Raw genomic sequence first — 16,323 nt, 5'->3', positions numbered from 1 at the left:
TTTTAATAGTTAAATTGGGTTTTAAAGTTGTATACTACATTCTCAACACTATTTAAGAGTCTTTTACATTGAGAGATGTTAGGAATTGTTTTTAAAGTTGTGTGTCAAATTCTCAACACTGTTTAAGCGTCTTTTACCCTGGTGTAAAACTAAGACAATTGTGAAATATTACGAATGTTTTTTGTACTTAAATTGGGTTTTACAGTTGTACATTGCATTCTCAAGACTATTTAAGAGTCTTTTACTTAAATTGGGTGTAAAGACTATTGAGAGATGTTAAGAATTGTTTTTATAGTTGTGTGTCAAACTCGCAAAACTATTTAAAAGCCTTTTTACACAATTTAAGACAATTGGAAGATACTAAGATTTGTTTTAAGGGCTGTAAATCGTCATAGTTTCAACAGTGGGGTGGCCATATAAATCTTTAAATAATTAAACCAAGATGGATGATATCACAACTGTTTGGACCCCAAAGTCCCACAACTGAGGACCTCACAAGCAACACAATTCTGCTCCCTTCTCTCCTCAGAACACAACAGCCTTGACTAACCACACACGCTGAAAGGCCTGTTGGATAAGGAGCTCAAGTAAGCGATCCCAGCTGCACAGATGAGAAACTGGCCAGAAATGGGCCTGTTTTCTCCCAAGAGGTCTCCAATTACTGTTCCTGAAATTAAGAAATGGGTTTTTACGGCAATCACGTGTACCAGCTTCCTTTCAGATGATTTAAAGAAGTCCTTCCCACCCATTTTGGAGCCCAAATGTAAGAACTCTTATTTGCCAACACAAAGAACTTTTCTTTTCAATAAATGGAGCTTGAATAGCATCCCAAACTTGTTTAAAAGGCCTGATTTCCAGGTCAACGTTGCAAACTCATTCAGGAGAAAGCTGCACCCCACACAACCCAACAATCACACACCTACTCAAAGCAAACCCACCTCCATAATAACAGCCCACAAAGCAGAAAATAAAGCAACACGCCAGGCGCCTAATGCACACATTAAAGCTCCAGTTATAAACTTGGGACTAGCCTAACCCCAAACCAAGCTGTTCCAAATGCTTCGAGGTTCCCAGATGCTCCCATCAGCATCCCTTTTCCAGGCAGGCTGGGGATGATGGGAGCAGGAGTTGCTTCCACAAGCTATAAAGCCTCTTTTATTTTGCCTACCAAAAAATGCAACTTTGAATCTCTCTTTTCCTCCACTTCTGTTTGTTTTTTTCCTTTTTCATGCAACACAGTAACACAACCGTTGGGGAGGGGAGGAGGGGGGTCGCCTTCTTTTATGCTGCAACCTCTCCTGTGATCTCCCCTCCCCAGGAAAGTCTCCCCACCCACCCCAAAACAGGAAGATAGACTTCTGCAACAAAGTTAGGGGTGACAAAGCTATTCTCCCTCCCAGGGCAGAAAGTCTTAAAAGCTGACTCAGAGCAACCGACCCCCTTCCCTCTTCCCCCCTCCCCAAAGTCTTCCCCCCCCCGCAGCTCTCCCCCAACCCTACACACACACCCCAATTCCCAGTGGGGAAAAAACCCGGAATTCAGAGTCAGCAGAACGGGAGGGGCGCCCGCTGGCTTTCTGCCCCTCCCTGGCCTTTCCTGGAGGGAAGGGGGGGGGGACTGCCAAGACCTGCAGGCAGGGAGCAGCTGCCTTCCCACGACCCCCTTCCCCGCTGCCTCCACGCTCCTGTCTGCAAAGGCACGCAGGCGGGGGGGCTGCGTCCCCACAACCCCCCTCCCCACACACACACACACACACACACACCCCTTCCGCTGCTGTCCCTCCCCGGAGTGGCAAAGCCAGCCCACCCAGGGCGATTGGGGGGAACCCCGAGCCTCCGCGCTCCCAGGTTGCAGGCAGGGTCGTGGGAACGCCGCCCGGACCCACGCAAGAAGCGTGCACGCCCGGCGCGGGCGGGGAAGTGGGGTGGGGGGCCCCGTTGGGCTTACCTTGGCCCGGGGGGAAGCGGGAGGAAACGGGTCGCGGAGCGAGCGGAGGAGCAGCGGCTGCAAGAAGGGGCGAGCGCCGCGCGTGACGCTTCTCGCCTTCTTCCCCGGGGAGTGGGGCTCGCCAGCGCCTCGCGCGTCCCCAGGCAGGCGGGCAGGCGGGCAGGCAGGCGCGTTGCAAGGCGGGGCTCCGTGCAAAAGCCAGCCCACCCCCCACCCCCATTTCTCCCCCCGCCCCCACGGTGGCAATGCTGGAAGGGGGCCCGCCCACCACCCGCGTGCCCCCCCCAGCTGGTTTCACCTCCCGTGACAGACTGGGATAGGTAGGTAGGTAGGTAGGTAGGTAGATAAGCAGGCAGGCAGGCAAGACAGATAAAATAGATAGGGAAGGTAGGTAGGTAGACAGACAGATAGATAGGATAGACAGATAGATAGAGAAGGTAGGTAGGTAGGTAGACAGGGAAGATAGATAGGTAGACAGACAGATAGGATAGACAGATAGGGAAGGTAGGTAGGTAGACAGACAGACAGGGAAGGTAGATAGGTAGACAGACAGATAGGATAGACAGATAGATAGGAAAGGTAGGTAGGTAGGTAGACAGACAGATAGGGAAGGTAAGTAGGTAGACAGACAGACAGGGAAGATAGATAGGTAAACAGACAGACAGATAGGATAGACAGGGAAGGTAGGTAGGTAGGTAGACAGACAGGGAAGGTAGATAGGTAGACAGACAGATAGGATAGACAGATAGATAGGGAAGGTAGGTAGGTAGGTAGACAGACAGATAGGGAAGGTAAGTAGGTAGGTAGACAGACAGGGAAGATAGATAGGTAAACAGACAGACAGATAGGATAGACAGATAGATAGGGAAGGTAGGTAGGTAGGTAGGTAGACACACAGGGAAGGTAGATAGGTAGACAGACAGACAGGATAGACAGATAGATAGGGTAGGTAGGTAGGTAGACAGACAGATAGGGAAGGTAAGTAGGTAGACAGACAGACAGGGAAGATAGGTAAACAGACAGACAGATAGGATAGACAGATAGATAGGGAAGGTAGGTAGGTAGACAGACAGACAGACAGACAGACAGGGAAGATAGATAGGTAAACAGACAGACAGATAGGATAGACAGATAGATAGGGAAGGTAGGTAGGTAAGTAGACAGACAGGGAAGGTAGATAGGTAGACAGACAGACAGACAGATAGGATAGACAGATAGATAGGGAAGGTAGGTAAGTAGGTAGACAGACAGATAGGGAAGATAGGTAGGTAGACAGACAGGCAGATTCGATAGATAGGGAAGGTAGACAGACAGACAGACAGGTAGGTAGATAGATAGATTAGATAGGGAAGATAGGTAGACAGACAGACAGGGTAGGTAAGTAGACAGATAGATTAAATAGATCGGGAAGATAGGTAGATAGGTAGACACACAGACAGATAGGGTAGGTAGGTAGGTCTGCCACAAAGAAGAGGGGGTCAAATTATTCTCCAAAGCACCTGAAGACGGGACAAAAACCATGGATGGAAATTACTCAAGGAGAGAAACAAACCTGGAATTAAGGAGAAACTTCTTAACAGTGAAGACAATTAACCAGTAGAACAACCTGCCTCCAGAGGTTCTGGGTGCTCCATCCCTGGAGGTTTTTAAGAAGAGACTACTAGACAGTCACTTGTCTGAAATGGTAAAAGGTCTCCTGCCTGAGCAGGAGGCTGGACTAGAAGACCTCCAAGGTCCCTTCCAGCTCTATTCTATTCTATTCTATTCTATTCTATTCTATTCTATTCTATTCTATTCTATTCTATTCTATTCTAAAAAGGGTCATGAGATTTTTTTTTTAAAAAATAAGACTAATGAATCCGGAGATGAAAAAAAGCTGGAGAGCAGCGCCCTCTGGTGTCCAGCGCGCGCAATAGCCTCCCTACCGTGGGAAATCCACGTTGCTCTTTTCAACATGGAGAAAAGGCCGCTAAAAATATTTAGAAATATTTTTCTTAAAAAAAATACTTGGGAAGGGGGGGGGGGAGAGGCTTTACAACGGCTGTGCAAAAAAAGACACACTGTAAAAGATTAAAAAAAAATTAATTTAAGCATTTCTGCAAGGAAAGTCGGGAAAAAACCCAAAATACTCCCAAATCGGAAGATAATCTTGCAACAATTAAAAAAAAAAAAAAGAGGGGAAAAAATTGCATTATTTTTAATGCGGGGCGTTTTTGTTTTGCAAAAGGAAACCAACGGCTGCTTTTGCACGGTCTTGATCTGCGATTGAGAGTTCCTTTCTGAGCAAGTGGTAGCGTGGCCGAGTGGTCTAAGGCGCTGGATTTAGGCTCCAGTCATTTCGATGGCGTGGGTTCGAATCCCACCGCTGCCAACAGAATTTTTTTTTAATTTTCTTTTTTCTTGCAAGTAATTTNTGTTTTGCAAAAGGAAACCAACGGCTGCTTTTGCACGGTCTTGATCTGCGATTGAGAGTTCCTTTCTGAGCAAGTGGTAGCGTGGCCGAGTGGTCTAAGGCGCTGGATTTAGGCTCCAGTCATTTCGATGGCGTGGGTTCGAATCCCACCGCTGCCAACAGAATTTTTTTTTAATTTTCTTTTTTCTTGCAAGTAATTTTTTGCTCTGTTTTGGAGGCGACCCCCGCCAATCCCGCGCCCCTCTCCCAGGATCAAAGTAGGGCGCGACCCTTAAAAAGATCCCGGAAATGCCTGCGGGTTTAGAGGCTTGCAAAGGGGGAGGGGAAAAAAACTCAGCCAGTGGAAAAAGTCACTTTTGCAATCTGTAGTTTGGTGGGAAGGAAAGGAAAATATTGGAAAAAAAAGATATATTATTTTGCAAAGCAGGAAAAGAGGAAACAGGGGAGAGGGCGGCGGCGGGGGGAGATACCCCCGAAGATATAAATCAAATGAGAATAAATCTTAGAACAAGAAGGGAATTATTAAATCCAAGAAGGCTAATAAATCAATATCCCTAATAAATAAACAAAATAAATACAGAAAGATTCTATGTTGTCTATATAATATTATATATGAATACATACTGTATATTATTTATTTAATTCATCTAGAAAAATATACATTATATAAATACTATAAGACTGCCTATGATTATATTGTATGTATATATATATATATACATATATATTATATATAATATATATTATTATATATATGTGTGTGTGTGTAATATAATACAATATGTTTAATATACATATATACATATCTAGATATATCTCTAATTAAATAACTGATATAAATATTCATCCCATATATTTATCTAGCTAGATAAATTCGGCAAATAAATAATAAATATACTTACCTTTATTTTATTCAGTAATTATTCTAATGTACAAATTCATTATTGTATCTGTAAATTAAATCTTACTTATTTCTTTATTATCTTGAACAAGTGGTTCCTTTTACTTCCTTTTATTTCTTTTACTATTATTTTTTAACTACAGCACTATATTTTTTTTTCCAAAGGGAAGTTAGCTTATTCCAGGAATTATTTTTTTTTGCGTTTTAGCCAGAAGAGTTGAAACTAACCAATAGCGGCTTTGTGGACCCCCTTTTGATGTGGGTGATGGCATCCTGGGGACCCCCCCCTCTTCTCTGCTGAGTCCAAGATGCCATCCGGATCCTGTAAATGGACCCCATGAATCTTGGGGGAACCTCTGGACAGCTGCCAGTGCCGCTTCCCATTCAAAAAGACAACCATATTGGTCTTTTTCCCCAAGTGCTTTTATTTTAGTGCCCTGCATGGTTGACCCAAGGTAGATGGAGGTACAAGGGCACAAAAGTGTCCATGGGGATCCTTCACCTAAATGTGGTCCCCACGTCATCCTTCTAGGCTCCATCTTCAGAAAGCGACACCGATCTTGATCCTTCCAGGTGGCCCTTATCATACGGCACCCAGGTGGGGTGGGGTGGAAGTGGGGGGTTGAGCATCCCTCTTTTGGCTTTCATTTTTCTTCCTCGTGCAGCCGCACAGAACTCTTGAGGATCTCAAGGGAGTTCCGGAGACGACGTCCGCGCGACGCTGCGCTTGGTTAACCCGTCCATTCGCCGTTTTCGTTTTGGAACAATCGTCGTCGCATCCTCTTAGCGGTACCTGTTTGGCCTACGAGTTGGGGATGACTCCAAAGCCCATGTGCCACAGTTCCCATCCCTGCTTCTAAGGGCTAGCAACGTCCCGACGCTTTACCTCTTCAGAACATAGCGATATTTTTCCCAGGAATCGAGCAGGAAAGTTCGGACTTGGGTGAATTTCACATACAGCACGATCAGCCCCGCGAGGAGGACCAGCAGAAAAAGGCATTTTCGTAAGAAAAAACTCCTCGGACGGGGTCCCTTTTTCAAAAAGTGATCCACGCAGTCGGCAAACGGGTACTTTTTCGGGGCATAGCCAAGATGGGCCCGAGCTTTATCTATTTTGAAGGTGTGCATGACACACATGTTGTGTACCTGTAAATCGGGAAGACAGATAGATCCCATTGTTGTGGTTATCCTCAATAGCATTTTTAGAAAATGAGGCAGAAACAAATAAAATGTGGAAAAACATTGGAGCTAGGAGGAGAAAAGACATTTAGGTTTTGCTCAGGAGATGCAAAGGGGCTGATTTCTCGCACAGCGAGGGAAGTGTGCCTGGCTGAGGAATTCAGGGAGTTGAAGTCCACAACACAGGGGCCAAGTTTGAAGACCCCTGCTTTAACACTTGTGCATTGTCCTTTTTGCCTTTCAAAAAGGCCGCTGGGGTCTGGCCCGATGGCGGTTACCAATACTTCTCACCAAGGAGACTTTTCAAACCCCCTTCCCAATTTCTCAGGGATGCATTACTTCGTTTCTGGTGATCAGGGCTGGGATCTCCACGATGGGTAGCAATAGATTTTGTAATTTTTCCATGACGGCAGCTGTGGAAGAGAAAACGCAGCTTTTGTGGTTACAGGTTTAACAGGAAGCAAAATGTTGGCCCGGCCTCCATCTTAGAAACCTCTGGCATCTCCTTCTTACATACTGGGACCCTATTTTCTAAGAAAAAATAAAGGACAAACTTGAAAAAGAGGTAAATCTGATCGCGGTCCATCAGGATAAGGAACTGGTTGTGGTTTTGGGGATGTGGGGTATTTCAAGCTGAATAAGAAACCAGCTTTGAGCCAATTATTGGAGTTTGTTTACCTGTTAGATGAAGCAAAAAAACAGGAATATGGATCCACGGTTTCTTGTAGCCCAGTTTTTCAAACTGAAAATAAAGGGGAAAACTGATTGACAAGGACAATTCGTTACTCCTGAGGTCTCCAAAGTTGGTAACTAAGACATGTGGACTTAGTCTGGCTGGGGAATTCTGGGAGTTGAAGTCCACAAGTCTTAAAGTTGCCAAATTTGGAGACCCTTGTGTTACAAGTCAACAGAGCCAAAATGTACAGCAGGAGGAAGACAAGAGGTTTTTAACCCACTAATTGCACAATGGAGGAACATCAGCCCTCGTTACCTTCTTTGCCCCACCCGAGTTGATTTTGGGAGTCAAACCCTTACAGGTACTCCTCGACATATGACGGTAATTGAGCCCAAAATTACGGCTGTAAATCCTGCCAGTTGTTAAGTGGGTCATCACATGATTGACCTGATTTTCTGACTTTTTTTGTGGTGGTGTTTAAATGAATGCCACAATCATAAACTGAAGGCCGCAGTTGTTAAGCAAGTCCTGGGTCATTAAGCCAACAGAATGTCCGCAATGGGTAGTTTTTGCCAGAAGCCAGAATTAAACCAATTTCTGGCAAAAGTATCGTAAATCACAGTCATGTGACCTCAAGACACTACACACTGCCGTAAATGCCAGCCAGTTGCCAAATGCCCAAAATGTCATCGTGATGATGGACTCTTTCTCCATCAATTAAACAATTAAACAATTTACAGCAATTAAACAATTTACAGATGTGTCCCTGAGATCCAAGGTTTTTTGACTCACCAAGGGCAGCAGCCATTCAAACAGGTTGACCTTCTCCCCATCGTTGATAAAGTAGGCCTGCCCACCCTGGGAATGACACCATGGAAGGGCCAATGAGAAAGGTGACTCAGAAATCCTACGATGCTTCCATACAGTTACAAAATATATATTTTTAAAAAAATAAACCTTTTTTATTGTTTTAATGCTTTTTGCTGTTTTTATTGTTTTAAAAAGTTTTTAAAAATTTAATTGTAATGTATGTTACGATAGATAGATAAATAGACAAACATGAGATAGATAGATAGATAGACAGATAGACAGATAGACAGATAGACTAGATAGATAGATAGATAGATAGATAGATAGATAGATAGATAGATAGATAGATAGATAGATAGACAGACAGACAGACAGACAGACAGACAGACAGACAGACAGACAGACAGACAGACAGACAGACAGACATAAAATTAATACAAAAACTTAAAACTTTTGTTCCAAAGTGACTGGCTTTCAGCTCTTAAGCAGTCAATCAGAGATCCCCCCCTTTTAATCTTTTATAGGCAGTCCTTGACTTACAACCATTCATTTAGTAACCGTTTGAATAAAGGAAAAATAGGCCATCGGGACATAAAGTTCCAGGTGAAGGCCACATATCTCTGGAAGACCGGGAACTGAAAAACTCACCGCGATATAGTTCATTTCGGGAGTGAGAGCCTTCGCAGCAAGGATGTGGCCTTGGACCAGATTTTTCACGTGGACCCAGTTCATCAGGATCCCCGCATTGTCGAAACAGACGTTAAAAAAGCCTCTTTCGATATTGAGCTGTTGGCAAAACACGAAAATCACAAAATCACAAAAGCGCAGACCTTCTTCGCTTTCCCTGCAAAAGTGCTTCTGTGACACCCCCCCCCCCGCCACCTCTTCATCAGGGCTGCCCGTCAAAATACATACGGCCAACTGAGACAAATGCCGCATCTCTTCCAGTCCGTAAATTCCAGGAGGGCGGATTGCACAGGTGTGTAACTTCCCTCCTCCTGTGAAGTAAAGCAAGCCAGAATGAATCCTTGAATGTATGAAATGACCACTTTGAGTCCTGTGGGTGCAATCCCTAAGTGGAATTTTCCTCCAATGGGATTTTCCCATGTATTTTACCAGGAAACATAGATAGGGCAGGCTGGAAAAGTCAGTGCCCTCCTAACCATACCCAAGCACTCCGAGTTTGTTGGCGATGTCCATTTTGCTCTATGAGTTCATGGTGACCTAACCCTAAGCCTAAGTGGAATTTTCCTCCAATGGGATTTTCCCATGTATTTTACCAGGAAACATAGATAGGGCAGGCTGGAAAAGTCAGCGCCCTCCTAACCATACCCAAGCACTCCAAGTTTGTTGGCGATGTCCATTTTGCTCTATGAGTTCATGGTGACCTAACCCTAAGCCTAAGTGGAATTTTCCTCCAATGGGATTTTCCCATGTATTTTACCAGGAAACATAGATAGGGCAGGCTGGAAAAGTCAGCGCCCTCCTAACCATACCCAAGCACTCCGAGTTTGTTGGCAATGTCCATTTTGCTGTATGAGTTCATGGTGACCTAACCCTAACCCTAAGTGGAATTTTCCCCCAATGGGATTTTCCCATGAATTTTACCAGGAAACATAGATAGGGCAGGCTGGAAAAGTCAGTGCCTTCCTAACCATACCCAAGTATTCCAAGTTTATTGGTGATGTCCATTTTGCTCTATGAGTTCATGGTGACCTAACCCTAATCCTAAGTGGAATTTTCCTCCAATGGGATTTTCCCATGTATTTTACCCCGAAAGATAGATAGGGCAGGCTAGAAAAGTCAGTGCCCTCCTAACCATACCTAAGCACTCCGAGTTTGTTGGCAATGTCCATTTTGCTCTCCGAATTCATGGTGACGTAACCCTAACCCTAGGGTTACATTAAAAGAATCTTGCAATGCGTCAATCTTGTATTCTAACCAGTTGATGTAATGCAATGTGCAAATGACTTTGGGACAGTGGTGGGATTCAAATAGGTGAACAACCGGTTCTCTGCATGGATGCTGCTTCCGGAAGTCCATTCTGGGCCTGGGCAGCAAAAAATTAGCTACTGATTGTGCCGAAGTGCTGCGAACTGGCTGAATCCCACCACTGCCTTGGGAGACGGGAGGAAGAGCCACACACAAGTCGAGGGTCGGATAAGCAGCAGCTGAGCCCTCAGAAGGAAAGGGGTGCTGTAACCATCTCAGAAGGGACCCTCCCCTAGTTTCATGGACTGCAAAGGTGTGGGGGGGGGAGTGGAGAGATAAAAGGCAGAACTGGTCCTGAGTTTTAATCAGGTGCGTAAATTTGCAGAGAAGTACCTTCCAGGAGTGATCCATTCGCCGCTAAGACCATTTGTTCTGCGATTGATTTTGTCCGGGAATATTCATTAACTTGCTAGAAAGAGAGAGAGAGAGAGAGAGAGAGAGAGAGAGAGAGAGAGAGAGAGAGAGAGAGAGAGAGAGAGAGAGAGAGAGAGAGAGAGAGAGAGAGAGAGAGAGAGAGAGAGAGAGAGAGAGAGAGAGAGAGAGAGAGAGAGAGAGAGAGAGATTCAAAGGCTAAACAACTGTCTTTTGCCCCCTTTCCAAATGCTTTGGGAAACTAGAGTTTCAGTTGTGTAACATTTTCAACCCGGGCAGGAATCACCTGCTCAGTTCCTTCCTCCCGCGCACGGGGCATTCGAATCCAACTCCCCAGGTTCAGCCAAATGTACAGGCAGTCCTCGACTCATTTAAAGACTGTTCGAAGTTACGACAGGGCTGAAATAAGTGACTTGCAACCAGTGTTTGCACTTACGACCGTTGCAGCATCCCCAGCGTCACGTGGTCAAAATTCGAGCACTGGGCAACTGGCACGTCTTTCCGACGGTTGTAGCATCCTGGGCTCGTGTGATCATCATTTGCAAACCTTCCTAGCTGGCTTCCCACAAGCAAAATCAACGGGGGGAAACTTAAGAACCGCATGGTTCACTCAGCAACGTGACAAAACAGGCCATACAATCGGACGGGACTTACTCAACGACCGTGTCTCTTAGTCGTGGGGGTTCCAGTCGTAAGTTGAGAACTAAATGCAATTTATTTCAGCTCGCCTACCTGCTCTAAAGGGAAATAGGATACGGTCGCTTCGTCTCCGTCGAGGATCGTTTGTCCTCCAAAGATCACATCGACTGTACTGGTGTAGATCAATCTGGGGATTCTTTGCCGCTTGCACACTGGGGAGGCACAGAAAAGGGGCAAGGTTGCGGGTGCAAATCACGCCGTCTGGCCCACATGGTGTGAAAGGGCGAGAAGTGGAAGGAGTGAGCCACCGTTGCATCACGTCTGGAAGATAACGGGGGAGCTGAGCAGAGGCTGGCCTAAAAACCAGACAAAGCAAGGCAAAGCTGGGGGAAAAAGTATTGGGATGAGAGACCACAAGGAGATCTCTGGGACTGTCGGTTAATCTGAGGAGTGGGAAACTATTGGGCGAGAAGGGGAAGGGAAATTCATCTGGGCAAGAATAGGGATGTTTCCAGGAATGTCACCAGGACATCCTTCAACGTGAAAGATGTTTTGTTTTAATTGGGTTGCAGGAAAGAGGGAGAAATAATTGGTTGCTAGGCTCTTTTGGGGGAAAAATAAATAAAATGATGGATATGGGAAGAATAGGAGTCTATGTAGGTCAGTGTTTCTCAACCTTGACAGCTGGAAGAGGGGTGGACTTCAATTCCCAGAATTCTCTTGCTGGCTGGGGAATGCTGGGAGTTGAAGTCCACATATCTTCCAGCTGCCAAGGTTGAAAAAACACTGTTGTGGCCAGCAGTGGCATAGCGTGGGTTGTCAGCACCCGGGTCAAGGCAAGTAATTTGCCCCCCCCTCCACAGTGGGCGGCGACCCGGCGGCTCGGATCGGATTCGCACAGGCAGGGGCAGAGAGCTGCGAGTGCGAGCGCGCCCCCCCAGATGTTGCGCCCGGTGCGGCCGGCCTCCCCTGCACCCCCCACGCTACGCCTCTGGTGGCCAGTAAAAGGAGATAGAACTTATTTACTATTGTCCCAGGGAAAAGAGGAAGCAAAAACTCCAAATTGGAGAATGGGATATGGCACCACCAGGTGATCCTGAACAATAGATTTGGGAAGCCTTAATTCAGCCCTGAAACCTGCCACTTTCTTTCCCTATTTTATGGGACAACCCGAGAAGAAGATTGTGGAGTTTTGTTCTCCAAAGCCTGAAGAAAATGTCTGCGCATTGAAAACACTGGGCAACGATACAACGATTGCAGTCAGTTTCTCGTGACCACAGAAGGGTGTGTTAAGTGTGTGTTTCCTAGCACACACAAAAAAGGAACAGGTCTTCCTTCTCACCAGTGCCCAAATATAAGCCTCAGATTATTTAAGCGTGGGCTCCTCTCAGTAGTTCAATCCTGAATTTTGGCCAGCAAAAGTTGATCTGTTCTCTTTTGTCACCAACCTACCATTACAACCACACACAAGACACCACTTACGCACCTTCGAGGACAATTCCGGTCCCTCCAATGTTGATCGACCGAATGCGTTTCTTGTGCACCTAGGAGAAGAGGAAGACTCACAATGTCACAGCCACACAGAAAGGGACTTGCTCTATTCCAGTTATTTCTTAACCTCGGCCCCTTTAAGATGTGTGGACTTCAACTCCCAGAATTCACTGGGCAGGGGAAGTCTGGGAGTTGAAGTTCGTGCATCTTAAAAGGACTGAGGTTGAGAAGCACAGCTCTATTCCCTTTGTATTTCCTGAATGGTGATTGGCCCAAAGTTACCCAGCCATCCTTCATGCCTAAGGCGGGACTAGAACTCACCGTCTCCTGGTGATTGGCCCAAAGTCACTGACCTGTCCCTCATGCCTAAGGCGGGACTAGAACTCACCGTCTCCTGGTGATTGGCCCAAAGTCACTGACCTGTCCCTCATGCCTAAGGCGGGACTAGAACTCACCGTCTCCTGGTGATTGGCCCAAAGTCACCGAGCCGTCCTTCATACCTAAGGCGGGACTAGAACTCACCATCTCCTGGTGATTGGTCCAAAGTCATCCAGCCGTCCCTCATGCCTAAGGCGGGACTAGAACTCACCATCTCCTGGTGATTGGCCCAAAGTCATCCAGCTGACTTACGTGCCTAAAGCGGAACTAGAACTCACCGTCACCTGTTTTAGAATAACCTTCCCACATCTTCAAGAGAGCCAGCATCGTTTCCAAAACTACAGAAGGAAAATCAAGCTGGACTCACTTGTTCTATGCCGCTCATCCCGTACGCGGCTGTGTGGATGAGACAATCCACACCTTCGCAGGCCGAGTATAAGTCACTGAAGTTTCTCACGTCTGACTGTAAGGCAGGAGAAAATTTGCATGAGTGTCTTGTGGGAGGACAAGTGTCCATTTTTTACCAGGTGACTCATAAAACGGCCAAACTACAACTAGAACTTCCAGAACCATCTTTTTCATGTTGGCTGGGGAATTTAAAGCTCTCCATGGCTTGGGGGGCCAACTGATTTGAAGGACTGTCTTTTCTGTTACATCTATCTCAGGGGTCCCCAACCCCTGGTCCGTGGACTGGTACCGGGCCGCAGCATGCCAGCAACCGGTCCGCACAAACAAGCACTTTTTCCCAAGGCCATCCCAGTTTCGAACCGCTATTAAACCAACGGTCGGTCGTAAGTCGAGGATTGCCTGCAAAACTTCACCAAAGTATCTACGCTTTGGGACGGGTTTTCTCTCCCACCCCAAAGGTGAAGAATGAGCAGAAACGAGAAATAATACCCTGATCAATATTATTCCCTTTGGGATGTCCCAGATGGGCGGATTAAAATCGTACAAAATGACTTCGGTTCCCGATTTAGCCAGCGCGCAGCCGAGCGTAAAGCCGAAGTAGCCGGCGCCTCCGGTGATGACCGCCTTGTCGCTGACTTTCCTCAACGGCAGCGTCAGGATTTCAGCAGTGTTTTCGACAATTTTGGCATCCTCCTTGCCGCATTTGTAGAACCGGCTGGGTTTCGGGTCGTTAGGTTTTTCCATTCCGAGGCGGGAAGGATGTAGAGCCCCCAAATCTCCATCCAGAGGGGCAGAGGGTCACCTGCTGCTCACCTGCTTCAGGTGTAATAAGAGGAATCAGCCGTCATTTTATCACTCAAGGAGAAAATTTGTAACTCGGGGTTGAAATGAGGGGTCCTTGGTGCTCTCTGAGCTTGGTGGTTTTCTTGCAGACGTTTCATGACCCAGCTAGGTAACATCATCAGGGCTAGAAGAGAGTTGGGTTTGCTCTCAGTTTATATTCTAGTGGCTTGCTCTGTAAATATTTGTGTAGGGGGGGGTCTTAGAGGTTCTAGAGGTCATTTTAATAATAATAATAATAATAATAATAATAATAATAATAATAATAATAATAATAATAATAATAATAATAATAATAATAAAGTTGGAAGGGACCTTGGAGGTCATCTAGTCCAATCCCCTGCTCAGGCAGGAAACCCTATACCATTTCAGACAAATGGCTGCCCAGTCTCTTCTTAAAAACCTCCAGTGTTGGAGTATCCACCGCTTCTGGAGGCAGGTTGTTCTACTGGCTAATTGTTCCCACTGTCAGGAAGTTTCTCCTTAGTTCTAGGTTGCTTCTCTCCTTGATATTTTATCCTCTTTCATCCCCTCGGACTAAAAGCTGAAGCGTTAAGGTAAAAGCAACCCTGTTTAAAAAACGCTTTTGCTCCAAATTCCATCCATTAGCAGATCAATACAGCAGAATGTTTTGGTTTAATGGGGGGTGGGGTAGGGAAAAATGATCCCTGGCAGTTGAGCAGTTGAGCAGAATTCTATCCCGACTTAAAAAAAAAAAAAAAAAGGGGGGGGGGTTGATTTTAAAGATCCTGTTTCAGCAGTTTGTCTCCTTCCCTTTCTCCTTTTTTCTGTCAAAGTGTGTGTGTTTTGCTTTCCCACCCTCATAATTTAAATTTTACCCTTTGATGGAGGTTACATCCAGCCAGATTTTTCCCCACGTTTCCAAAGGAGAAACTGGCCAGTGACAACAATTTTAGGGTGCCCAAAAGACAAGCACACTTATGAGGCTAGTCCGACCCCATTAATATCCCTGGAGCTGTCACGGACAAGGGATCCGTTTTCAACCCATCATAAAACACAGCCGGGATGAACGGCTCAGCCTGAAACCTGCTGCCCCTTGCAATGAATTAAAAAAGGTGAACTTTAAAAAATATATCAAAAATAAAAAAACCAGCTTTGGAAAACGGTCTCTGGAAAGGAGTAACTCCAGACTTGGCTGAGTAGGCGCAGTTAGTAGTTTCCACCTGCTTCCTTTTTTGACCGTAAATGAATCCAGGGGAGAGGTGGATTATTTGGGGAGAGACGGGGAGAGAGAAGGGGAAGAAGAGAGAGAGGGAAGGAGGGGAGAGGAGAGAGTGGGAGGAAGAGAGGAGGAGAGGGAAAGAGGGGAGGGAGAGAAAAAGAGGGGGAGAGAGGGAGAGAGAGGAATGGAGAGAGAGAAAGAGAGAGGTGAACTGAAGGGGAGAACAGGGAGAGGGAAAAAGGGGAAGGAGGGGAAGAGGGAGAGAGAGGGACAGGGACAGGGAGAGTGAAAGAGAGAAGAAGTAGAGAGGGAAGAAGTAGAGAGGGACAGAGGGGAGAGGGAGAAAGAGGGACAGGGAAGGGAGAGTGAAAGAGAGAAGAAGTAGAGAGGGAAGAAGGGAGGAGGGACAGAGGGGAGAGGGAGAGAGGGAAGATGTAGAGAGGGACAGAGGGGAGAGGGAGAGAGAGGGACAGGGAAGGGAGAGTGAAAGAGAGGGATGGGGAAAGGGGAGGGAAGGAAGGAAGGAGAGGGAGGAAGGGAGGGAGACGGGAAGGAAGAGGAAGCGAAGAATGGGAAAAGGGAAGAAGGAGAAAGGGAAGGAGGGAGGGAGGGAGAGAGAGGGAAGAGAGAGAGGGATGGGCAAAGAGGGGAAGAAAGGAGAAGGAGAGAGGGAGGGAAGGAAGGAAAGCCAGAGGGAGAGGGAAAAGGACAGGGAGAGAAGGAGAGAGGGAAGGAGGGAGGGAGGGAGAGGGAAGAGAGAGAGGGATGGGCAAAGAGGGGAGGGAAGGAGAAGGAGAGAGGGAAGGAGAGAGGGAGGGATGGAGGGAAGGAAGGAAAGCCAGAGGGAGAGGGAAAAGGACAGGGAGAGAAGGAGAGGGGGAAAGAGGGAGGGAGGGAGGAATGGGGGAAGGAATAATAGGGGGAGGCAGACAGAGGGACCCCAATTTCTCTCTCTAGCTAAACAACCCTCCCGCGGGGTGGGTGAATGGTTGACTTCCAGCAACCCGGAGCAGGCCAGTTTCAGTTTACCCTGGGCGGCGGGGGGGGGGTGTGTGAAGCCGGGCGCCCCCTCCCCAAATTGGGGACGCGGAAGG

The 16,323-nt window shown here is 46.6% G+C and overlaps 1 protein-coding gene and 2 non-coding genes across 3 annotated transcripts; 2 read left to right on the top strand and 1 right to left on the bottom strand.

The window, feature by feature from the left end:
- Positions 1-4,236: 4,236 nt before the first annotated feature.
- TRNAL-UAG lies at positions 4,237-4,318 on the top strand. Its single transcript has one exon. It is a non-coding gene; the product is annotated as a tRNA-Leu (tRNA).
- Positions 4,319-4,436: 118 nt separating this feature from the next.
- TRNAL-UAG lies at positions 4,437-4,518 on the top strand. Its single transcript has one exon. It is a non-coding gene; the product is annotated as a tRNA-Leu (tRNA).
- Positions 4,519-6,143: 1,625 nt separating this feature from the next.
- Positions 6,144-13,950, bottom strand: LOC107292098 (putative short-chain dehydrogenase/reductase family 42E member 2). Its single transcript, XM_015821157.1, has 11 exons — positions 13,696-13,950; positions 13,166-13,261; positions 12,416-12,473; positions 11,023-11,141; positions 10,252-10,327; positions 8,842-8,924; positions 8,575-8,712; positions 7,909-7,974; positions 7,119-7,182; positions 6,780-6,853; positions 6,144-6,407 (listed from the first exon to the last, which is right to left on the bottom strand). Exons 1-11 carry the CDS (start codon positions 13,948-13,950, stop codon positions 6,144-6,146), a joined length of 1,293 nt encoding a protein of 430 aa, XP_015676643.1.
- Positions 13,951-16,323: the final 2,373 nt, after the last annotated feature.

This window comes from Protobothrops mucrosquamatus, unplaced genomic scaffold (genome assembly GCF_001527695.2).
Source record: "Protobothrops mucrosquamatus isolate PMUCROS unplaced genomic scaffold, P.Mucros_1.0 scaffold1264, whole genome shotgun sequence".
NCBI classification, from domain to species: Eukaryota; Metazoa; Chordata; class Lepidosauria; order Squamata; family Viperidae; genus Protobothrops; species Protobothrops mucrosquamatus.
Note: the sequence above shows the minus strand (reverse complement) of the source record. Positions and strands in the feature narration are given on the sequence as shown.